Raw genomic sequence first — 25,182 nt, forward strand, 5'->3', positions numbered from 1 at the left:
ATTTTTAAAATTTTTTATTTAAGTTTTTAAAAATTTTGATGAAGTTCACCAATTTTTTTTTAGCGGTACTAGGGATTGAACCCAGGACCTCGTGCATGTTAAGCATGTGCTCTACCACTGAGCTATATCTCTCCATGGGAAGTTTTTTCTGTTTTTTACACGACTAATTAATTATTCAACAAAAAAATGACAGACTGAGTTCTAAGCACTAGGGGTACAGCCTCAAACTTCTGCCCTGGAAGTTCCACATTCTGGTGGAGGTGTCCTGAGTTGGTCATGGAAGATGAGAAGGAGTTAGCAAAGAAGGGGATTAGAACATTCCATGCAGAGGGAGCAGTCTGAGCCAAGGCTGAAGGACAGAGGTCAGAATGTGAATGGCCTGCTTGGAGAAAAGGAGACCAGTCACAGTGGCTATAACAAAGGATCAGGGGCTTGAGGATGGTGGTGGGGAAAAGAAGTGGGAAGTTGATCGGGGTACGATTGTGAAGAGCCTTGAATGTCAAGGGAAAGGTTTGGGGCTTTGTTCTGTAGGTCATAGGGAGCCAACAGATATTTTAAATCAGGTGAGCCAAATTATTTTTAGAAAGATAATCTGGCAACAATATTGAGGATGGAATGGAGGGGAGAAGAAGAGACCAATGCTGGGCTACCTTGTGGGTTGAAGGTTTTTAGCCTTCACTCGAGGGTGAAATTACTTGGAGTTCCTAGAATGCATTGGGCTATTGCAAGCTTTCCTAAATGCTCTTCCTTTGCCTGGAATGCCCTTCCCTCACTGTCTGCCTTGGTACTCCCATTCATCCATCATCCCCCTGATCCAGCTGTCCTGCTCTGGGTTCCCGTGGGAAGGCACATCTAGCAGTCTTCTGAATTGGGAGTACTGTAGTACTGTAATTGTGGCTTCTGGGTCTTCTCTCCTACCCAACTGTGAGCTCCTTGGAGGCAAGTCCTCAAACACTTTATCTCTGTGACCCCCCAGTCCTCTCCTGTCTTCTCCCACAGAAGTCCCAGAACTGGGCTGCAGCAGGCCACTGGGTGGGCAGGGAAGTCCTTGAGACCACCTATGAGCCATGTGGTCCTGAAGACTGAGAGAGTGTTGTGGCAAGTCCTGGGATATACCTGCTAGTGTCTGAGGCCTGACATCTCTTCTTGGGAGGTCAAGTGTGAAAGCCAGAGGTATTCTGCAGACATGAGATCACATTCCTTAATACCCAGCAACATAAAGGGCTCACACCCTTTGTCAAACGGATTGAGGCTGGAACGGGAGTTGGGGAAGTGTTAAAACACTCACAATCCCATTGTTAAAAGCCTCATTAACTGGGATATGTATGGATGTGTGTCTATGTGTGTGTCTATGTAGATGTGTATGATGTATGTATCAGCTTTATTGAGATTTAGTTGACATACAATAATATACAAATATTTAAATTGTATAATTTGATGTTTTGATATATGAACACCCATGAAACCACACCATAATCTAGATGGTGAATGTATCCATTAGACTCACATCATACCCATGTGCCTCTTCATAATCTCTTCCTCCTGCCTCTCCCACCCATCCCCCTCAAAACACGGATCTGCTTGTAACCATAGATTAGTTTGTATTTCCTATATATATATGGAATTACTATATATATATATATCTTTTTGTCTGGCTTTTCTCACCTAGTGTAATTATTTTGAAATTTATCCATGTTAGCACATATATCAATAGTTCATTCCTCCTTATTAATAAGTAGTATTCCATCATATGAACACACCATGATTTGTTTATCCAACTGCCTGTTGATGGACTTTTGAATTGCTACCTACTTTTGGCCATTACAAATAAAACATGCATGTACATAAGCCTTTCTATGAACATAAGCTTTTGTTTCCCTTGGGTAAATATCTAGGAGTGGGATGGCTGGATCATATGGTGGATGTATGTTTAACTTTTAAGGAAGCTAGCAAACAGTATTTCAAAGTGGTTGTACAATTTTACTTTTCGCATCAGCAGTATATGAGAGTCCCAGTTTGGGACATCCTTGTCAACACTTAGAATGATCAGTCTTTTTAATTTTAGTTACGCTTATAGGTGCATAATGGTATCTCATTATTGTTTTAATTTGCATTTCCCTTAATGACTAATGCTGAGCATCTTTTCATGTGGTTATTTGCCATCGATGTATCTTTGTGAGGTGTCTCTTTATATTTTTTTGCCCTTTTTAAATTGGGTTGTTTGCCTGTTGCTGTGTTTTGAGAGTTCTTTATATGTTTTAGATACAAGCAGTTCATCCAGACATATGCTTTGCAAAGATTTTCACCTAGCCTGTGGATTGTGTTTTCTTTCTCATAATAGCATCTTTCTTAGGGGAAAAGTTTTTAATCTTGATGATACAAGCCCTTTATCAGATCTTGATCTATGATCTGCAAATATTTTTTCCCATCCGTGGATTGTCTTTTCACTTTCTTGATTATATTGTTTGCAGCACAGTTTTTCATCTTGATGAAGTCCAATTTATCTGCCTTGGGTGTTCCACTTTTGGTGTCATATCTAAGGAAATATTATTACCTAACTCAAAGTCATAAATATTTACTCCTATGTTGATTCTCAGTTAATTTTTCTGTATGGTGTGAAGTAGGCATCCAATTTTTACTTTTGTCTATGGATTTTCAGTTAGCACCATTTGTTGAAAAGACTATTCTTTCCTCAATAGGAAGGGTCCTAGCACCCTTGTCAAGAAATCAGTTGACTATATTTAGGTTTTATATCTGGATACTCAATTCTATTCCATTGAACCCATATGTCTATTCTTATGCCAGTACCATCCTATCTTGATTAGTTTTGATTAGTTCAGTTAGTTTTAAAATTGAAAAGTGTGGGCCCTTCAACTTTTTTCGTCTTTTTCAAGATTGTTTTGGCCATTCTGGGTTCCTTGCATTCCCATACGAATTTTGCAATCAACTTGTCAGTTTCTTCACAAACACTACAAAAAGGCAGCTGGAATTTTTAAAAACTGAGGTATAGTTGATTTACAATATTGCATTAGTTTCAGGGCAGCTGGAATTTTGATAGGGATTGTGTTGAGCCTGTAGGTCAATTTGGAGATTATTGACATTTTGACAACGTAAAGTATTCCAGTCATAAACATGTGATGTCACAAGTCATACACTACTTTTGCTAAATTTATTCTTAAGTATTTTATTCTTTTTGCTGCTATTGTAAATGAAATTGTTTTCTTGATTTTATTTCCTAAATGTTTACTACTGGTGTATGGAAACACAACTGATTTCTATATATTCCTCTTGTATCCTGCAGTTTTGCTGAACTTGTTTACCTAGTAGCTTTCTTAGTGGATTCCTTACGGTTTTCTACAGACAATATTCACGTCATCTATCATGCATAATTCTTCCTTTCCAGTTTGAGTGCCTTATTTCTTTTTCGTGCCTATTGCTCTGGCTAGAACCTGCAGTACAATTTTGAATAGAAGTGATGAGAGTAGACATCTCTGTCTTGTTCCTGATCTTAGGGGGAAAACATCTTTCAGAACTGAAACTATATCCATCAAACAACAACTCCCCTTTGCCCACTGCCCCCAGCCCCTCTTAATTACCATTCTACTTTCTATATGTACGACTTTGACTACTTTATGTGTTTCATGTAAATGGACCCATATGTTATTTTTCATTATGTGATTGACTTATTTCATTTAGCTTAATGTCCTCAAGGTTTATCCTTATTGTATGATGTGACAAGATTTCCTTCCTTTTTAAAGCTACATTACTATTTAATTGTGCTAGTCAATTTTATGTGTCAACTTGACTGGGCTAAGAGATGCCCAGATAGCGGGTAAAACATTATTTTTGGGTGTGTCTGTGAGAGTGTTTCCAGAAGAGATTAGCATTTGAATTGGTGAAACAGGTGGCCCTCCCCAGTGTAAGTGGGCATCATCCAATCTGTTGAGTGCCCAAATAGAAGAAAAAGGTGAAGGAAGATGTATTTATTCTCTCTCTCTGTTTGAGCTGAGACATCCATCTTCTCTTGACCTCTTGGGTATTGGGTTTTTGGACTCAGATTGGTTCTCAGGCCTTTGAAATTGGACTGAATTACACCACTAGCTTTCCTGGTCCTCCAGCTGGCAGATGGCAGATTTTGGAATTTTTAGGCCTCCATATCAGCATGAGCCAATTTCTATAATATATCTTCTAGTATACATATCCTTTTTCTAGAAAACCCTGGCTAATACATCTATTATATAATATATATATATATATATCACATTTTGTTTGTCCATTCATCCATTAATGGAAATGTGGGTTACTTCTATCTCTTGTGTATTGTGAATAACGTTGCTGTGAATAGAGGTATGTGAATATCTCTTCAAGATCCTGCTTTCATTTCTTTCAGATATATACTCAGAAGTGGAATTGCCTGATCATATGGTAGTTCTATTTTTCGTTTTTTGAGGAACTAGTTTCCATAGCAGTTGTACCATTTTACAATCCCATCAAGTGTGCACAAGGATTCCAACTGCTCCACACCCCTACCAAACTTGTTATTTCCTGTTTTGTTTTGTTTTTTTTGTAGTAGTCATTATAATGACTGTGAGGTGATAGCTCACTGTGGTTTTGATTTGCATTGCCCTGATGATTAGTGATGTTGAACGTCTTTTCATGTTTGTTGGCCATTTTCATATCACCTTTGGAGAAATGCCTACTCAAATACTCTACTTAACTTTTTAAACATATAGAATGCAGTTATAATAACTATTTTAATGTCCTTCTCTGATTTATTAATCCTTCTCTTCATTATGGGTCATATTTTGTTGTCTTTTTACATGCCTAGTAATCTCTGGTTGGATGCTAGACATTAGATCTTTATCTTGTTAGGTGCTGGAGATTTTTGTATTCCTATAAATCTTTTTGAGCTTCCTCTGGGATGCAGTTAAGTTACCTGGAAACAGTTTGATCCTTTTGAGTTTTGCCTTTCATTATTTCTTAGTAACAAGCAATGCTCAGTCTAGAGCCCCTTTTGGTCAATGCTATAATTACTCCCATTCTACTGATGAGGATGCTGAGTCTGTAGGGATTCAGTGACTTGCCCCCAAACACTCAGCTAGGAAGTGGCAGAGCTGAGAACGCACCCCAGCAGTCTGGCCACAAAGGCTGTGTTCTGTGCAGGCAGCAATAACATCCATCGGGGGAGCATGCCAAGACATTGATTTATCAGAAATTAATTACCTAAGGGATCAACAACTGGCTAATAGGATCATTACTAAAGTTCACATGACAATCAACTGTCTTTCTAGTCCTCATGGTGAAAACAAAAGATGGACTAGGAGTCTTGAGGCCTGTGGGTTGCCATGGTCTTCATTTGTTGGATTAAGATTGACCATACATCAATGTGTTGAGTGTGCAGCAGCCAGGCAGAAAGAATGCCACAGGGGGTGGCCAGGGCCACAGTCCTGTTAGTTTTTAATGGAGACAGTTGCTGGTGACACAGCTCAGGCAGAGGCCTAACCACTGGCAGCACTTTAGAAGGGCTCAGCAGTTACCATCTTGGAGTGTGCTTCATTCAGGCCCTGAGAGTCAGAGGAGCCAGGGCTTGAATCTAAGCCACAATCACTCCTTGGATGTGGCCTCATGTAAGTGATTTAACTCCTTGAAGTTTCAATAAAAAGGAGAGAATGATACCCACGCACAGAGTATTGACTGAGGAAGAAATCATAGATGTACTATGTCTGATTTATACTAAGTGGTCACTGCTATTATGAATAAATGAAGCCCTCATGGGCCAGAATAATGATGGGCTGAAACTAGGACAACTATTTATTCATTATTTTATGTGCAATGTGCTTTACGTATCTATTGCTGTGTAACAAAACATCCCAAAGTGTAAAACAACAACAGTCATAATTGTTATTACCTTTGATCATTCTGGAGGTTGAATGGGCTCAGCTAGGAGGTTCTGGCTAGGAATACAACCCATGATTGGATGTCACAGGGGTCAACAAATCCTGCCCCTGTGATGGTAAAAATGGGATTCCCAACCCCACTCTTCTCTGCTGGTGTTTCCTTCAGGGCTTTGATCATAGGCAAACCTTCTGTGTCTGTTCTTATTGCCAGCTTGGGGGTCCAAGACTGTTCAGACAATGGGCAACACCCATCTTCAGCTGAGGGCTGAGTGTTGTATGGAATTTATCTGCTTTGGGAGAGTGAAAACCTTGTCTGGCTTCTCTCCCCTAAAAATTTCCACCCTGGTGCTTCACAATGACTAAGGAAGGCTCTAATGGAGGACAAGGAGGGATCCCTGATGTTGGCAGGCCCTAAAATGGAGACAGGTAAGGCTGAGGTGGAGCTGGTACACATGGGTGTTGAAATTGGCCAGATTAGAGTGAGAATGCTGACTCTGACACTTCCTAACTCCTGTCTGAACTTCACTTTCCTCTCTGTGAAATGGGCTGATTATAGTGCTTAACTCTGAGGACTCCTGAGAGAAGTAGATGAGACCTCGCTAACAAACGCAGTGCCTGGCACGCGTCCCTGTGGGGATTTTGTGAGGACTAAATAAGCGTACACATGTGAAGAGCTTAGAGCAACTCTGACAGCTGCTAAGCACCAAGCAAGCCTTACTATTCTAGACTTTCCCTGGGTGACTTAACTTTAAAGGCTTCAGTTGCTACTTATACCTTCAAAAGCGCTATCTGTCAATTTTCTTCTACGCTCTAAACCTAAAAGTTTCAACATTCAACAGGACATTTCCACTTGGAAGACATACAAGCTTCGCTCATGCTCTGGCCCTTGGTATATATTTAATACCTCTGCCTAAAAAGCCAGCTATTAAGAAAAAAAAAGAAGAAAGCTCTTCTAGGATTGTGTGGCAAAGAACAGACTCCTCAGGCAACCTCAAGTTAGGAAAGCTGCAGAGAGGCCCTGAGTGGGGACAGACTGGGCAGGAGCTTCAGCTGTCAACCGGCTCAGCTTTGTTGTCTGGGCTATTCTGTTGTGCGGGCTCCTTCTGGGCAGCCTTCCCTTGGGAAGTCAGCCTTCCTGACTACCCGCCTGCCCCCATGGGATAGGTTGGGTGGCTACAAATAGCCCTCAAAGTCTTAGGTTAGCATCCTTTGGGGAACTCGGAACTTAGGCATTTTATCATGGGCCCCTCAGAGGCACTAGCCTCTCTTCTGTGGAAGCCCATCCCTGAAGCCTTGGCCTAGTGTGTTCCTCCCTTCACTCAGCTCCAGCTCCTCTGGCTTTGGAACGCTTCCCCACCTCATTAGTCACACTCTCTTCTTCTCCACCGCGTCTGAACACAGCGTATTGTAGTTAGTGATGTCCAGTGTGGTTCCCCAACCAGGATGTCAGCTAGCCAGGGCAGGAGGTGTGTATTACTCACTCTTGTATCATCACCATGGAATGGGCCGTCGCTGCATGTCTGCTGAGTGAATAGCACAGCAGACATCTTTAGTGCTTCTTTGTGAGGCCTGCTCTGCTCAACGGAGGTACAGGGGACTCTCCACACAAATAGGGCCAGCTGGGTCTGGGCTGGCATTTTATTTACTTGTTGATTTTTAAAGTAAAGCAGTTGTTTTAAAAATATTTTTTGTAGTTTACAAATAACATGTACATTGAAAGAAATTTTTAAAACTCTGTAAAGTTAAATGTTAAAAATTCCCCTCACTTCTCTTCCAATGCAATCCCCACAGGCAAACACCAGTTTAAAAAAAAAAATTAACAGCTTTATTGATATATAATTCAGATACCATACAGTTCGCCCATTTAAAGTATACAATTCAGTATTTTTTAGTATATTCACAGGGATGAGCAACCATTACTACAATCTAATTTTAGGACACTTGTTTCCCCCAAAAGAAACTCAGTTCCCAATAGCTTACCATCACCACCTCTGTCCCTTCCCAGTCCTAAGCAACCACTCATCCACTTTCTGTCTCTATAGATTTTTTGCCCATTCTTGGACATTTCATGTAAATGGAATCATACAGTATGTTGTCTTTGGTGTCTGGTTTCTTTCACTGATCATGTTTTTGAGGGTCATCCATGTTGTTTCATGTATCAGTACTCCATTCCTTTTTATTACTAAATAGTATTCCATTGTATTAATATAGCATATTTTATTTATTCAGTCATCAGTCACTATTAACAATTTAATATACTTCCTGTATTTGTTCAGATTGTTTCGGTTTAAATCCCTGCTGGATAAGTTCCCAGATGAGTGACCTTTGGTCAATTACAACCTATTAAAGCCTGCCTCAGTTTCCTCAGTAGTAGAATTTGAATAACGAAGGGGTCTACCTCATAGCGTCACAGTTGTACTGTCACAGTAATGAGTATTTGCTGAGCACTTACTAAGTGCTAGGCACTGTAGATACCTAACAGATGTATGATTGACAGATTAGGGAATTGAGGTTAGGAGAGGTTAAGTAATCTACAGCTCAGAAAGCCCCTAAGAAAGCTATGGAGGTAAACAGAATCACAGACTGTCTGCAAAGCCTACACCATTACTTGTTGATATTACAGAATAACAAAGCACTTATCAAGGCCCTTGCAAACGGAATGTGTTTAGTAAATGATAACTGATCTAACTATAAAAAAGCAGAAAAAAATTAACCATACTCATCATCTAAAGACACTTGCCACTGTTAATTTTTGGCATATTTCCTTCCAGTCTTTAAGAAATATTTCAAACATACCAAAAATCCAGAAAATAGGCATCCATCTTTCTTTCACCTCTGTTTTTTTTTTTAATACACAAAATTTAGTAGATTAGGTGGCTCTATCTCCCATACCCTTAGGTATTGCTGTTTTTTCACTATGCATTATTTTTCCTTAGATTATTAGAGTCACACTACATCATCTTCTATCTTTTAAAAACCTTATCTTGAGCATTTCCCCAGTATATCAAATATATATTACCTGATTTCTCACAGCCACATATACTACATTGTATGTTTGAAACATGATTTGTCAATTCCCTACTTTCGGGCATTTCAGCTGTCTCCCAGCAAAATTATCATTACACATCGATCTTTCTTCAAGTGCCTGATAATTCCTTTTGGACAAATTCCTAGAAAGCCCGGAAGGTTAGAGACTGCTTGTCGTTAAAGCTCTTCATACCTTTTTTTTTCTTCTTCTTCTCCTTTTTTTTTTTTTTTCCTTTCGCCAAATAGCTTTTAAGAATGGGAACAGAGAGAAGGGAGATAATTTTTTTTCCCACCTTTTGGAAAGTTTTATTCAATTATCACACACACACACACACACACACCAAAGTGCACATAAGCGTGCAGCTCACTGAATTTTCACAAACAGAATGCACCACGTATCCAGCACCCAGATCCTTAAAAACAGCCTTTCCAGCAGCCCAGGGCCGCCTGCCCCTCGCCATCGCTACTATCCAAGGAGTGGGATTTTAACGCCGCAAAAGCCTACTGATCCGATTACATCTTTGGAAACTTACTTTATTAATGCTTCGATGTAACCTAGACCACGAAAACACGAGCGAAGCCTTGTCTGCAACTGCTTAACAGTCTGAAGCCCCACCGGGCGAAGAGCACCGAGGCCGGACGGCTAGAGGGGCCCGCAGCGCTCTCGGAGCCGTGGGGTCCGCCAGGTTCCCGGCGTGCAGCGCTACGATCCCGGCGTGCAGCGCTACGATCCCGGCGTGCAGCGCGGCGCGCGGAGCCGTCCGCGGGGCGCTTGGCCCAGGCGGCGGAAGCAGTGGTGTCTCGTTGTGGGGTTGTGCGTGTACCGGCGGCCGGAGGCGAAGAGGCGGGGTCGACATGGAAGTGTAAGTCGCCCTGGGAGTGTCGCCAGCTTTGGGCCGACGCTCGCAGCTGGGGACGGCTAGACCCGGGGAGCAGGGAGGCGTGGGCCTGGGGCGAGCTGTCTTCCCTGCGTGTGGGGAGGACCATTTGGCGGGAGGCGGCGGAGAAAGGAGCTCGCTTTGGCCCTCCGAACCGTCTCCCCAACTCCCACCCCCTGCCTAGGACGCGGGGCCGAGTGCCACTTGGCCCAGCTGCCTTTTAGGGTGTCTGTTCCCTCCCTCATTCGCTCACTAGCGTTGCCGGGTCACAGTGGGGAGCACGACCCGGGATTCGAGTCGGGTTTTAGAGGGTGGAAAGTACCTGGAGGAAAGACCGATGATAAGTGTTGGGGGAGAGCTTTGCTTAGGAGCAGTGGGCTCCTAGGGAGCCCTGACTCAAAGGAGGTGCCGTCCGAGTTTGATGAGGAGCAGTTAACCGTACATGTGTGTTCGTGTATGTGTAGGGAGTAAAAGCCGTTCTGTCAGTTTTAACCGCACGTGGTCTTTTCCATGTTTGCTCGTTGTACCACGTGCAAATGGAAGTTTTTGCAGCTACTCTGTATGTGGATTTTTGCATGATTATCATTTACGTGTAGGCATACCTATGTTGTGTTCTCTTTGGCACTGATTATTGAATACTGACATTTTCCTTTGTGTTCTTTTTCATGTTTAGTGTGTACACATACTATTATTTTTCAGACTTAAAAAAACACAAAATGCATATGTAACTGAAATGAAAGCTTCATGGGACAGCACTTTACTGTATGCAGTACATTCTGATAGTCTCTTCTCTTTTATTAAAATAGAATGTTGACTCACTAAATTGATTTTGCAGTCCACTTATGGGGTTTAAGCTGCAACTTGAAAAGCATTCATATGTATTACTCTAGCCCAAGGCATCATTATTAGTTTTTCTCTTTTTATAGAGCATTTCCTATCAGCATACAAGCCTGCTTTAATTTGTCTTAAAAAAACAAACAAACAAACAAACAAACCTTTTCTAGCCCTACATTCATATCCACCTGTTGCTCCCTTCCGGCTTTCTGTCACAACAAAACTTCTTAGAAGTGTTGTATATCCCCCATTCTCTCATCCTTTTGGGCTTTCACCCTCACCAGTCTACAGAAATGGGTCTTGCGTAGCCTTCGGTCTTGTCAGAACCAGAAGTTGATTTCCTGGTCTCAACTTTCTTGATCCTTAAGCAGAAGTTGATACTGAAACTCTAGAAACTCTCTTGGCTTTGTGACATGCTCTCTTGGATTTCCTTCTGCATCAAGGACTACTTCTTTCCTGGCTCCCCCTTCCTTCCATGCTTGGCGTCTAAATGTTGAAGTGTCTTAGGGCTTAGTCCTGGGACCCTTTCTCTCCACGCTCTTTCCCTTGGTCATTTTATCCATCTATATGCAAATTATTCCCCCAAATATATTTCTCTTATCCATCCAGTTGCTTAGACCAAAAATCTAACTCTCTTTCCTCACTTCTAAATCCAGTCCATCAACCAATCCTGTTGTCTTCACCTTCAAAATATATTTCGAATGAAGTTACTTTTCACCGTCCCCACTGCTGATTTTGTAGTCCATCATCTCTGCTCTTGTTTAAGAAATAGCCTTTGGCTTCCACTCTTGCCCTGTCCCCTCCATTCTGTTTTCCACACAGTGGCCAAAATGATCTTAAAATATTAATTGGATCAGATCAGGTCACCCCTTGTGTAATGCCCTTCGTTGGTTTTCTTTCTTTGTGTGTGTGTGTGTGCGTGTATCTGTGTGTGTATTTTTTTAATTGAAGTATAGTCAGTTTACAATGTTGTGTCAATTTTTGATGTACAGCAGTGTTCCAGTCATGCATATGTATACATATATTCATTTTTAAATTCTTTTTCATTAAAGATTATTACAAGATACTGAATATAGTCCCCTTGATATACAGAAGAAATTTGTTTTTTATATATTTTTGTATGTAGTGGTTAACCTTTGCAAATCTCAAAGTCCCAAATGTATCCCTTCCCACCTCCTTTCCCCCCGATAACCAATAGTTTGTTTTCTATGTCTCTGAGTCTTTCTGTTTTGTAGATGAGTTCATTAGTGTCCTCTTTTTTCTTTTCTTTTTTTTTAAGACTCCACATATGAGTGGTATATGGTATTTTTCTTTCTCTTTCTGGCTTACTTCACTTAGAATGACAATCTCCAAGGCCATCCATGTTGGAATGGCATTATTTTATTATTTTTTATTGCTAAGTAGAATTCCATTTTATAAATAAACAACTTCTTTTTATCCAGCCATCTGTTGATGGACATTTAGGTTGTTTCCATATCTTGGCTATTGTAAATAGTGTTGCTATGGACATTGGGGTGCATATATCTTTTTGAATTAAGGTTCCCTCTGGATATATGCCCAGGAGTGGGATTGCTGGATCATATGGTAAGTCTATTTTTAGTCTTTTGAGGAATCTCCTTACTGTTTTCCATAATGGCTACACCAAACTATATGCCTACCAGCAGTGTAGGAGGGTTCCCTTTTCTCCACACCCTCTCCAGCATTTATCGTTTGTGGGCTTTTGAACGACAGCCATTCTGAGTGGTATAAGGTGATACCTCATTGTAGTTTTGATTTGCATTTCTCTGATAATTAGCAATATTGAGCAGTTTTTCATGTGCCTATTGGCCATTTGTATGTCTTCTTTGGAGAATTGATTATCTTCTGCCCGTTTTTGGATTGGATTGTTTGTTTTTTGTTATTAAGTTGTATGAACCGTTTTTATATTCTGTAAATTAAACCTTTGTCAGTCGCATCATTTGCAGATATTTTCTCCCATTCCATAGGTTGTTGTTTTGTTTTATTTATGGTTTCTTTTGCTGTGCAAAAGCCATTCTTTTATTCTTGAACTTAATATACATAGTTAGAGAAAATGGACTCTTTCTTCCGTATCATCTTTTTGAGATAGTGTCAGAATTTCCTTCATTTTATAGTTGGGAATACTGAGGTTTAGAGATTAGCTAGTAGGTCCTACAAACAATATAGTAACAATTCAGACTGGAAAGAGAATACTTGTTTGCTAGCTCCCAAGAGAAGGCTATAGTTTAAATTGTTCGTTTACTTTGAAGGCTGCTCAGTTTTTTTGGACCAGAGTTTAGTTTTTCAGAACAGGACTCGAATCAATAACACAGGTGGAACATAGAATTTGAGCAATTCCGTTCATCATTGTGTTTGTAAGAATTAACTGTGTGGCAATTAATAGGCATTGTTTGGGCATTTTTGTATATGCATGTGCTTCTAAGGAAAATCTGTCAGTAGATCATTTTGTTCTGTTTATTCAGAATTTAGTTTTCCAAAGTAGTTGTTTAGATCCATTAAATTTACTCAGCAAGTTAAGCAGACAGGTTAAATCTCAAAAACAAGCCAACTGTAGTCAACTAATTCACTCCCTGAGGAAATTAAGTGACTGCCTTCCTGTAAATATAGATTCAAACAGTCTTTAAAATTCACTTGGAGTAATTGCTTTAAACACCTGTAAATAAAATCAATACTATTCTTAGTTCTACAGGAGAATATGAAAACATTGGAGGAAAATGTCCTCAGTTATAGGTTATACTAATTTTTGTTTGTTTGTTTGTTTGTTTGTTTGTTTGTTTGTTTTTGGTGTGGGGGGTGGTCATTAGGCTTATTTATTTATTTTTAGAGGAGGTACTGGGGATTGAACCCAGGACCTTGTGCATGCTATACATGTGCTCTACCACTTGAACTATATACCCTCCCATACTAATTTTTCTTTAACCTTATGGAATTCTTTAGTTTACATTTACCATTTTTCTCAACTTTTTAGCTTGAAAAATTTCAAACCCGTGGAACAGTTGCAAAAAGAGCATCACAATTAGCTTTATATTCTTGACCTGTGGTCATCATTTGTTAACATTTTGGTATATTTGCCTTATTTCTGTTACACATGCATGCATTTTCTACACACACACATGCACGCACGCACACACACACTTAACTGAACCATTTCAGAGTTGTAGATATATCATTTTACTCAGTCTTAAAAAGGCATTCTCATACATAACTGCAGTACCATTATCACACTCAGAGAATTTAGCACTGATATAACCACTATCATTAAAATGCAACCTGCATTAAATTTCTTCAATTGTCCTAATAATGTTTTAGCTGAATTTTTTAAAGAAATCCATTCAGGATCCAGTCAAGAATCACACATTGCAATTAATTGTCATGGTTCTTTAATCTCCTTTGCTCTAAGAACAGTTTCCTAGCCTCTTTTTGTGACATTGGCATCATGACAAATGACAGTAATATTTGAAGAATCTAGGCCAGTTGATTTATAGAAGTTTCCTCACATTGGGTTTGTCTGATAATATCATCATGACTAGATTCAAATTAAACATTTTTTGACAGGATTGCTGTAAGGGACATTTCCTTTTCAGTACATCACATCATTGTTGGTGCTGTTAAATTAGGTAACTTAATTAAGTTGATGTCTGTCAAATCCCACCATATGCTGTTCTCAACAACCTATCAGTTAGTGGTGGTTACAGTAACTTCTTCAGGATAAAAACTGCCTTAAAGAAACTTCCCGATACCCATAGTTCAATACTTAATAAAAGGTAGATAACATACTCATTGACATTTTATTGAATAAAGGAATGCCTAGCATATTTTGGCATTTACTCCATTAATATTTAGCTGGGTTAAAAAAATTATTTATCTTCTTAATAAAAGTATCAGTCTGTAAATCAGCTTCTGCCCACCAGTCTTGCAGTACTTGTTTAAACATTCATTGTTCTCCTGGTCCCAAAACACAGGTTCATTAAAATGCACATGGAAGAAAGTTTCTCTACTTTGTATATTGGCTCTAGAAAAGGCACATGTTCTTTGGGTTCTTGCAGTTAACAATATTGACTTGGGCAGTGGGGCAATAACTTACAAGAGCCAAGGACAGATTTCCCAGGGCATGGAATATTCTGCATGACATAGGAGGGGCCATGATTTGGAAATGAAATTGTCATAGTGGCACCTGGGATGGATCCATTGTCCTTGAGGAAAAACAGCATTTGTATTTTTTCTCCTCTTTGTTTTAGGAAGGAATGTCTCAGTTGCCCTGGATGTTAGGGCACACAGGGAGTTGTAATTCAATTTGAAGGAAAGATAGGAGGAAGCCTTGTGGGCTGACTTCCTGATTAAGTAGGCAAAGATGACATGTGGTTTGATTTGTCATTTTCAATTTTTAATGAGCCATATTGCATACACTAATTATGCATTATCCTTCCTGTGTTTGATTCCTTTTAAATATATTCTTTGTGACCTGAGTGCAGTTGTGGTCATTTGGGCAAAGCAACACTTCTGTGAAATCCTAGCTATTTGTTGAATGACTAGTAGCATTTGGTAAGCTTCACATTCTGAATTGATTAGAGCACTGACGTCACTGTGCTGATGACCTAAGGCCTGGGTTGGATCCTTGTGTTAGCCACCTGTGCTTGCTTTGCTTTATTTATTGACTGAGGAAATCACCCATCTATTTGGTATGTGTTTTTGAAATTGTGTGTCTTCATTTTCATCATACAGCCCTACTCCTAATTTAAGAACAGATAGTCCTCTTTGTTGCATGTCATGTCAGGTCCAAACTCCTTCCTGGATTTTTAGGATTCTGCATTATCAGTTTCCATTTGCCCACTTCAGTTAGGCTCTTTTTTTTTTTTTTTTAATAGACTAATTTTTTTAGAGCAGTTTCAGGTTCACAGCAGAATTGAGCAGAAAATACAGAGTTCACAAATATCCCTCCCCATCCACACATATATACTCCCCTACCCTTAACATCCCTCATCAGTGTGGCATATTTGTACAATCAGTGAACCAACATGAGCACATTATTATCAACCAAAGTCCATAGTTTACATTAGGGTTCACTCTTGATGTTGTACATTCTCTGGGTTTTGACCAATGCATAATGGCATGTAGCCACCACTATAGTATCATAGAGAATAATTTCATTGCTCTAAAAATCCCTTGTGCTGCATCTATTCATTCCTCCCTCCTTCCCCCTCCCCAAACCCCTGGAAATCATGATCTTTTTATTGTTTCTGTAGCTGTGCCTTTTCCAGAATGTCATTTGGTTGGAATCGTACAGTTTGTAGCCTTTTCAGACTGACTTCTTTCATTTGGTAATATGTCTTTTAAGTTTCTCTCATGTCTTTCATAGCTTGATAGATCTTTTTTTTTTAACTGCACATATATTTTTAATTTACATATATGTACTGTTCATTGTTTTTAAGAACGTTTAGAGCTTTAGCTTTTTAAACTTACATAGTTATCAAAGAAATAAAGCCAACCACAAAATAAGAATTGACTCAAAAAGACACATACACCCTGCTATTAACAGCATCATTATTTATACCTGCCAAGATATGGAAGCATCCTAAGTGTACATCAATAGTTGAATAGATAATGGATATGTAATATATATATATTATATATATATATACACACACACACACATATATATATATGTAATTGAATACAACTTACCCATAAATAAAAAGGCTATTTTGCCATTTGTGGCCCTTCATTCACTTTTTTTTCACTTCAAAAACCACAATTTTATAACTAGCAGAGACAATTCTATTACATCGAAAACCAACAAAATCCCTAGAAATAAATTTAACCAAGCAGGTTACCTATACTCTGAAAACTGAAATGACACAAAGAAATGGAAAGATTTCTTGTGTTATTGGATTGGAAGAATCAACACTATCAATTGGCCGCACTACCCAAAGCAATTCACAGATCCAGCGTAACCCCCATCAAAATACTCCCGACATTCCTCACAGAACTTGAACAATTCCAAAATTTATGAGGAACCACAAAAAGACCCCGAATAGCCAAAACAATCTTTTGTAGATCTCTCCCTTTTTTTTCTTTTTCTTTTTTTTTTTTCTTCTTTTTGTTCTCTTTTTTTATGGCTTGATAACTAGAGAAGGTCCTTTAATATTTGTTACAAAGGTAGTTTGGTGGTGCTGAAATCTTAAGCTTTTGTTTTTCTGTGAAACTTTTGATTTCTCCATCAAGTCTGAACGAGAGCCTTGCTGGATAGAGTATTCTTGGTTGTAAGTTTCCCCCTTGCATCACTTTAAATATATCATGCCACTCCCTTCTCACCTGTAAAGTTTCTCTTGAAAAGTCAGCTGATAACCTTATGGGAGTTCCCTTGTATGTTATTCGTTGCTTTCTCTTGCTAGTTTTAATATTTCCTCCTTATCCTTAATTGTTGTCAGTTTGACGACTATTTGCCTTGGTGTGTTCCTCTTTGGGTTGATTCTGTGTGGTACTCTTCGCTTCCAGGACTTGGGTGAATGTTTCCTTTCCCAAGTTGGGGAAGTTTTTGGTTATTATCTCTCCAAAAATTTTCTCATGTCCTTTCTCTCTCTCTCTTCTCTTTCTGGGACCCCTATAATGCAAATATTAGAGTGCTTCATGTTGTCCCAGAGTCCTCTTAAACTATCTTCATTCCTTTTTATTCTTTTTCGTTCTGTTCTGAAGCAGTGATTTCCACTAATCTGTCTTCTAGCTCACTGATCTGTTCTTCTGCCTCATTTAGTCTATTCTTGGTTCCTTGTAGTGTATTGTTCATTTCAGTGATTTTTATTCTTCAACTCTGTTTGGGTATTCTTTATATTTTCCAACTCTTTGCTAAAAACTTCACTCTCCGCATCTATACTCCTCTTGATTTCTCTGAACATCTTGGCCATCATTACTTTAAACGCTTTCTTGGATAAATTACCTATCTCCTCATCACTTATTTCTTCTGGGATTTAATCTTGTGCCTTGGCCTGGGAGATACTCCTTTGCCACCTCATATCGTCTATCTTTCTATGTGTTTGTGGATTCCTTCCACGGGCTTTGGGATTATTGTTTTCTTATTTCTAGTATTTGCCCCTGGTGGATGAGGCTGGACTAGAGGCTTATGCAGGTTTCCTGGCAGGAGGAGCCAGTGCCTGCCCACTACTGGGTGAAGCTTGGTCCTGGACTTCTGGTGTGTATGGCGGTGTCTAGAGGCCTTTGTGGCTCAGGAAGTCTGCTGATGGGTGTGGCTGTGTTCCCACCATGTATGTTGTTTGGCCTGAGGCTTCCCTACAGGCTGTTGGGTGGGGCTAGGTCTTGGTGCTAATGATCAAATCAAGATGTCAGCCTCCAGGAAATCCCATGTAGATTAATATTCCCAGAATGTCTGCCACCAGCTTTTATGTCCCCTGAGTGAGCTGCAGCCATCCCCCACATCCCCAGGAGAGCCTCCAAATCCAGCAGGCAGGTCTGGCCCAGGTTCCTATGAAATCACTGCCTCTGCCCTTGGACCTGGTGCACGTGAGTGTACTCTTCTCAAGCGAGTGGAGTCTCCCATTTCACCCAGTCCCGTGAGGCTCCCAGAGCCAAGGCCCCCTGGCCTTCAAAACCAGATGTCCTGGGGTCTCCTTCTCTTCCCAATGCTGGGACCCAAGCTGGGGAGCCTTACGTGCGGCTTAGAGCTCTCACTCCTGTGGGAGGGCCCCTGCAACTTACCAAATCTTCAGCTTGTGGGTCTCCCACCCCGAGGGTATGGGGCCCAATTAATCACCAGCACGCCCCTCCTGCGTCCTGCTGTGGTTCCCTCTTTATGTTTCCAGTTGCAGAAGATCTTTTTTGCTAGGTTCCAGTCTTCTTTCTATGGTTGTTAAGCATTCAGTTGTGGTTTCGTTGCAGTCGTGAGGAGAGGGAAGCTTGTGATCCTACCACTCTATCATCTTGTTGTTGAATCCCCAGTTAGGCTTTTTACTGTGTGCCCTCGAGCAAGTTTTTTAATCTCTGAACCTCAGATTCATCATCTATAAAGGAGGAATCATAATAGTTCCTACATCACAGGGTTTTTAATGAGAAGTTAAGTGAGATGATATCTTTTAAAAATAATATCCTTCATTTAGGGAAATCTTAATAAGTACCAAGAATTATGTTATACTTTTAAAATTTGTTGTCTCCTTTATTTTATTTACTTATTTATTTTATTTTTTTTTGTTAGTGGAGACTATTACTAAGAAAGTGGGAATAATTTGGGGGATTGAACCCAGAATCTTATGCCTGCTGAGTACAAGCTCTACCCCCAACTCTGTTGTCTCCTTTCATCCTCACAATAGCTTTATGAAGTAGTGAGAAGTGGTGGTGGTGGCAGTAGCACAGGTGGTAATGATAGAAGATGGCATTTATTGAGCACTTACTGTGTCCCAGGTACTTTACATGTTTCAATTTAATCCTGTAAACAGTCTTATGAGGTTGGTACTATAATTGCCATTTTAAAGATGAGAAAAGTTAAGCATAGAGCAGTTAAATAACTTGCCCAAATTCACATAGCTAATGGACAGTGGAGCTGGGTTTAGAATCCAGGCTACCCTTCTAGGTACTAGTAATCCTCATTTTTTTTTTTTAGATGGGGATGCTTAGAGGGATTAAGTAACTCACTAAAACTCACATACCTTGTAAGTGGCAGAGCTGGAATATGAACCCAGACTTGCCTGATTTCAAAACTTTGTTGTTAATTATCACACTTTACTGCCTCTAGACTGTTAGAAACAGTAAGTATTTTCTGATGATACTGCAGAGTGGATCGATTGTAATTTAATATAAGTCACATTGCTCTGCTCATTCACATATTAAAGATGGCATTTTTGTCTCGATTGACGGTAGCACAGGAGTCAGTCAGTCTTTTGACCACTGTCTGACATATGAACTCTACCTTTTGAGTTGATACAGAAGGTGGACACCTTGGGAGTTTTGTGGATCTCTGGCAGAATTCTTGATGTTGCTGGAATTTCCAGTAGTGATGTTAGTGTTAAGGATCCCAGTTCTGGTGATTCAGCATGAAGACTTGACTACCCAAAATGGCAATAGCTAATGGAAGGCAGATGGTACTGGAGAGAGGACATGGCCATGGGATAAAACGGCATTCTGTTTATCTAGTGAATTCCAGCACCCTCACTCTGTTTATTAACATCCCTCTACCCGTGCTGGTTTGCCCCCCATGTTCTTTCTGTAACTAACTTCCCCTAAATGTCTGACTTCTCTTAACTTCTGCTTACTTGGACCAGGTGTAAGTGTAGCATTTTAATCTCCTACCTGGTGATGGATGTGTGATATACTATGGCTCTAAAAAGGAGAATTTGCTCAGAAATTGTCCATTACCAGCTAACCAGTAAGATTTAGGACATTTCTCAATTTTAGATTGTAGTCCCCAAGTTGCTGAACTAGACCACTGAATCTTGACAGAGGAATTATTTTGTATATTTAATTCCCACAAAGGGATGTGAGCCCAGACTGATAATAATTTACTTTATTTTGCAGGAAGGATGCCAATTCTGCGCTGCTCAGTAACTATGAGGTAAATAATTTTGAAGTGGACTATTGTATTTTCCTCTCTAATTACTTGCCCTTTGCTTCTGAAGATTATTGAATTGGTTTTGGTTAGAAATGACTGAATTCATTTGGATTTTCCACTTTAAAATAGGAGAGATGACTCCATCTGGTGGACCTTGGCAAAGTCTTAGCTTGGCAAATTATACACAGTAATTCAGGGAAACTGGGAAGCCTTTAGTGTTACTGTAGGCAACCTTCCCCAAATCCCAAAGAATTTAGGTCTTCATTTGGGATGCCTTCATGGGATGGGAGCATCCATTTTGGAACTACTTCTGTTTGCAAAAGTTTTCCATTAAAATACTTATGCATTTTCTTAATTAGCACTCTACCTTTTACACTTTTATAAGTTATTTTGGTCCTCATAATAGCCTCATAAGTGTTAACACTTTGATTTTGGAAGTGAGAGTTTAGTTGACTTACCATTGTAAACAATTTAGTAGCAACTAACAGATATGGAACTTGGGGGTTGGAGGGTTGGGTTGCTGGGGAAAGAGAGGAAGGAGAAGGAAAGAGGTTGGTGAGAGGGAGATAGAACATTATTTTTGCTGACCTTCTGTTTGGCCTGGGTCTTGTTTGGTACAAGCAAAACCATCTGATAGGTTAAGTCCAGGTATAGAAAGAACTGTTCATATGTTCACTGTTTATTTTTCACATGCCAGGGTCGAAACTCAGGAAGACTTGCGGGAGAGCTGAGTCTCCCTTGTGGGATACATATGGAAAGTAGTAGAATTAACACAGTGGGCCATACTCCTTTCTTCCTAAAGGTTCATCTTAAATGGTTGCTGCTCATAACAGGAAGGAAATGGTTGCTAGCCAAGCCATTGGCTTTTAGGAACCTCTTTGTCCAGTCTGGACTATTTAGTGTTTTATCCATTGGGGAAACATTGCATTAATTGGGTCTCATGCCACTATCACTGAAAGGGATGACAGGTGGGGAGGGAGTTGTATCTAGTAATGTATCTAGTAATGGTCTGTGATCCTGTAGTTTTCTCAATTCTGTGGTATAATCTCTGAAACAGGAAAAAGGTTTCCTCCCCCCATGCTCCTTAGCACTAACACACGTGTGTTTCTTTCTTGTGGGGAAAGTTTACTTCTAAAGTTCTATAGCGTATTTTTCTCTTTTTTGGGGAGGAAGTGCAGGGGAAACCATATTTTATCACTCATCTCATAATTTTTCTTTTTCAGAAATAAATTAGATTTTCGTATTAGAGAAGCAGACTCTTTTTAAAAAAATCATTTCCATTTGTTTTAGGAAAAAGATATTTTATTGCAACACAATCGACATACAACATTATATTAGTTTTGAGTGAACAACATAATGATTTGATATTTGTATATACTGCAAAATGTTCACCACAGTAAATCTAGTTAACATCTGTCACCATACATAGTTATAGAATTCTTTTTTTCTTGTGATGAGAACTTTTTAAGATTTACTCTCAACGACTTTCAAATATGCAATACAGTATTATTAACTACATTTGCCATGCTATATGTTATATCCCCATGACTTATTTATTTTATAACTGGAAGTTTGTACCACTGACCACTTTCATCCATTTTGCTCACTCCCTACCCCCTGCCTCTGGGAAACACGTATCTGTTCTCTGTATCTATAAGCTTGGTTTTTGTTTTTGTTTTCTTAGATTCCACATATGGTTGAGATCATAAGTCTTGACTTATTTCATCTTAGCATTATTCCCTCAACATCTATTCATGTTGTCACAAATGGCAAGATTTCATTCTTTTTTATGGCTGAATAATATTCCTTTGTGTATGTGTACCACATTTTATTTTTTCTTTTCTTTTTAAAAATTTTTAAATTTTAAATAGAAGTATAGTTGATTTTTTGCACTTTTTGTTTGTTTTGGGGGGAGGTAGTTAGGTTTGCTTATTAATTTTTTTATTTCTTAATAGAAGTATTGGGACTTGAACCCAGGAAGTTATGTATGCTAAGCAAGCACTCTACTACTGACTATACCCTGCCCCCTTGTATACCACATTTTCTTTATCCATTCATCTGTCAATGGACACTTTAGGTTATTTCCATGTCTTGGCTATTGTAAATAATGCTGCAGTGAACATGGGGATGCATATATCCTTTCAAGTTGGTGTTTTTGTTTTCTTTGGATAGGTACCCAGAAGTGGAATTACTGAGTCATGTGATAGTTCTGTTTTTAATTTTTTGAGGAACCTTCATACTTTTCCCACAGTGGCTGGGAACATTCCACCTACAGTGCACAATGGTTTCCTTTTCTCCTCCCCAATACTACTACTTCTTCTCCTCCTTCTTCTTCTTTTTGGTAATAGCCATTCTAACAGGTGTGAGGTGAAAGTTTCAGTATAGTTTTGATTTGCACTTCCCTCATGATTAGTGATGGTGGCAATCTTTTCATGTACCTGTTGGCCATCTGTATGTCTTCTTTAGGTAAATGTCTGTTAAGATCCTTTGCCCATCTTTTAATTGGATTTTGGGGGGTTTTTTGCTTTTGAGTTGTATGAATTTATGTATTTTGGATATTAACCCCTATTGGACACATGATTTGTAAAAATTTTCTCCCATTCAGTAGGTGGCATTTTGTTGATGATTTATTTTGCTGTGCAGCAGTTTTGTAGTTTGATGTAGTTCCATTTGTTTATTTTTGCCTTTGTTTCAAAATCATTGACCTTGGAGTAGATATATTTCTCAAATTTGTTTATGAAAATCTTTTGTATATCTCTTCCTAGGTGTTCCAGTTACTAACTGATCTGAAAGAGCAGCGTAAAGAAAGTGGAAAGAATAAACACAGTTCGGGGCAACAGAACTTGAATACTATCACCTATGAAGTAAGCCTAGCTTTCTGGAGCGTCTGCCCGAACTACCATTGAAGGGGATTCGTTTATTTTGCTGATGACTGGCCACCAAATCATGATTACGTATTACCTGATTTGAGTAGCTTTACTACAACCCAGTTTTTATTCTGTTTGTAAAAACAGAGTTTGGCCAGTTGCGAGGGTTAGCCAAGGACAAAGAGGGAATAATCAAAAGTCTGCCCTCACTTCTAGTACAATTGTTAAGTCAGGGATCCACAAGACTTAGGTTCAGTAATTCACCAGCAGTCCACACAGAGAAAAGACACAGATTAAAATTAGCCAAGGGAAGAAGCAAGTGGAGCAGATTCCAGGAGACATACCAAATGAAGAGCTTCTGTTGTTTTCTAATGTGGGGTCAGAACATGTTTCTCTCCAAACCAAGCTGTGTTAATACATGTAGAATATTGCCAGTCAGGGAAGCTCAGCTGAGCTTTGGTGTCCAGAGATTTTCTTGGGGCTCTGTTACCTAGCATGATTGAATGACTGATTGTGTGGTTCATGTCAGCCCCCAGGTCAACTGATACTGCATGACCCAAAGTCCCTACTCTTAAGTCACATTGTTAAGACTATCCAGTAGGAGTAAGGCCCCCAGACAAAGATACTCCTATCAGGTATAACAGTCAAAGAGTCTGTTGATGACCTCCCAGAAGCTGAGGGAAAAGGCCAGACCTTCTCTTTTGGCAAAGCCAAATTCTTTATTACACAGAGAATGATACTTTTTATTGTAGAAAACTTAGAAAGTACCAAAAGTATAAAGAAGAAAGCAAAAGTAATTCATAATCTTAGTATCTAGTTGATAGTTTGTTGCAATCTCTCCAATCTTATGCTTTGTCCTTAAAAAAAGAAAGTTTAAACCATTATACTTGTTATATGTGATGTTTGATTTCATGTCTGTCATTTTATTTTTTCTTGTTATTTCCTTCAATTCTGATTTTGTCTCTATAGAGATCTGGATTTAACTATTTTTAATTTATCTTTTCAAAGATACGATTAAACTTGAATTAAGTTATCATAATCCCTTTTAAAGGAAATAAGAGGCTTAGCACTTTTGTCACCCTTCCTCCCCATCTGATTTTTTTCATTTAAACATGTATATAAAATAAAATAAATAATTTCATTTATTCATTCATGTTCTTGTACATTATATAGTTCATCTTTTTTCAAAGAAGAAAAAAAATTGTTGTTGGTAATTAGTTTTATAACCAGATGTCAGGGTATCAGGTACCCTTAAGTACACACTTAATCCATTTAAGCTTACTACCACTTTATCCTTAAGTTCTTGCTTGTAATTCATGGTGCCTTAAGGAGAGTTATTGTGGTAATAAATATGTCCTTCTCATTGCATAATACAGAGTATGTGCTATCACTGTCTTATTACTGATGTTAACTTTGATCACTTTGTTAAGGTGGCTTCTCTCTGGTTTCTCTATTATAGAGTTACTGTTCTTCCATTTCCGTGTTCTATTAGAAAAGAGTCACCAAGACCAGCCCACTGTCAAGGGGAAAGGAATTAGGCTTCACCTCTTGAAGGGAGGGATATTAAATACTGTAAAGATATAATAAAACTACTACCGTAATTAATAAATACTTTGAAGAAGATACTTTGAGACTGTGCAAATATCCTACTTCTCCTTGAGCTTTTGCCCAATTAATTTTTATATTAATTGGTTGGTCTTTCCTGGAGTAACTATTACTATGGTGTGATTGCCTAATGGTGATTTATTTCCCTCATTCTATGTTTAATAGGATTCTTCTGTAAGAAAGTGTTGTTTCTTCTAATCTATTTATAGGGTCATTTATATCTATATGGACTTGTGACTATTTTAGTCTTTGGGTTCCTTATCTCTAAAAAAATAGCTGAAATATGATAATGCAGTTAGTTGTCTGAGTCTTTTCTTTAATGCTGGATGTTTTTTTCTAAAATTTTAGTAGTTATTCTTCCTGCTTTAAATACTGGTTTTCTTTTTAAGGAATTCCTGTTATATGAAGATTGACTCTCCTGAAGGCATTTGTCCTATAGAAGATTTTTGAAATAAAATTTTAAAGTACTAAATTATAGCCGTTGCCGTCTCTTTTTCTAATTC

The 25,182-nt window shown here is 39.0% G+C and overlaps 1 protein-coding gene across 1 annotated transcript in view; it reads left to right on the plus strand.

Moving 5' to 3' along the window:
* The first annotated feature begins 9,655 nt into the window (after positions 1-9,655).
* The window catches only part of CRCP (CGRP receptor component), a 39,278-nt gene continuing 23,751 nt past the window's right edge, over positions 9,656-25,182 (plus strand). Inside the window, exons 1-3 of the mRNA XM_010980792.3 lie at positions 9,656-9,787; positions 20,174-20,210; positions 22,973-23,071. Of these exons, the coding sequence (XP_010979094.2) occupies positions 9,780-9,787; positions 20,174-20,210; positions 22,973-23,071 (144 nt within the window). The 5' untranslated portion in view covers positions 9,656-9,779. The remainder of the gene's footprint in view (positions 9,788-20,173; positions 20,211-22,972; positions 23,072-25,182) is intronic.

The sequence above is a fragment of the Camelus dromedarius genome, chromosome 24 (genome assembly GCF_036321535.1).
Source record: "Camelus dromedarius isolate mCamDro1 chromosome 24, mCamDro1.pat, whole genome shotgun sequence".
Lineage (NCBI taxonomy): Eukaryota > Metazoa > Chordata > Mammalia > Artiodactyla > Camelidae > Camelus > Camelus dromedarius.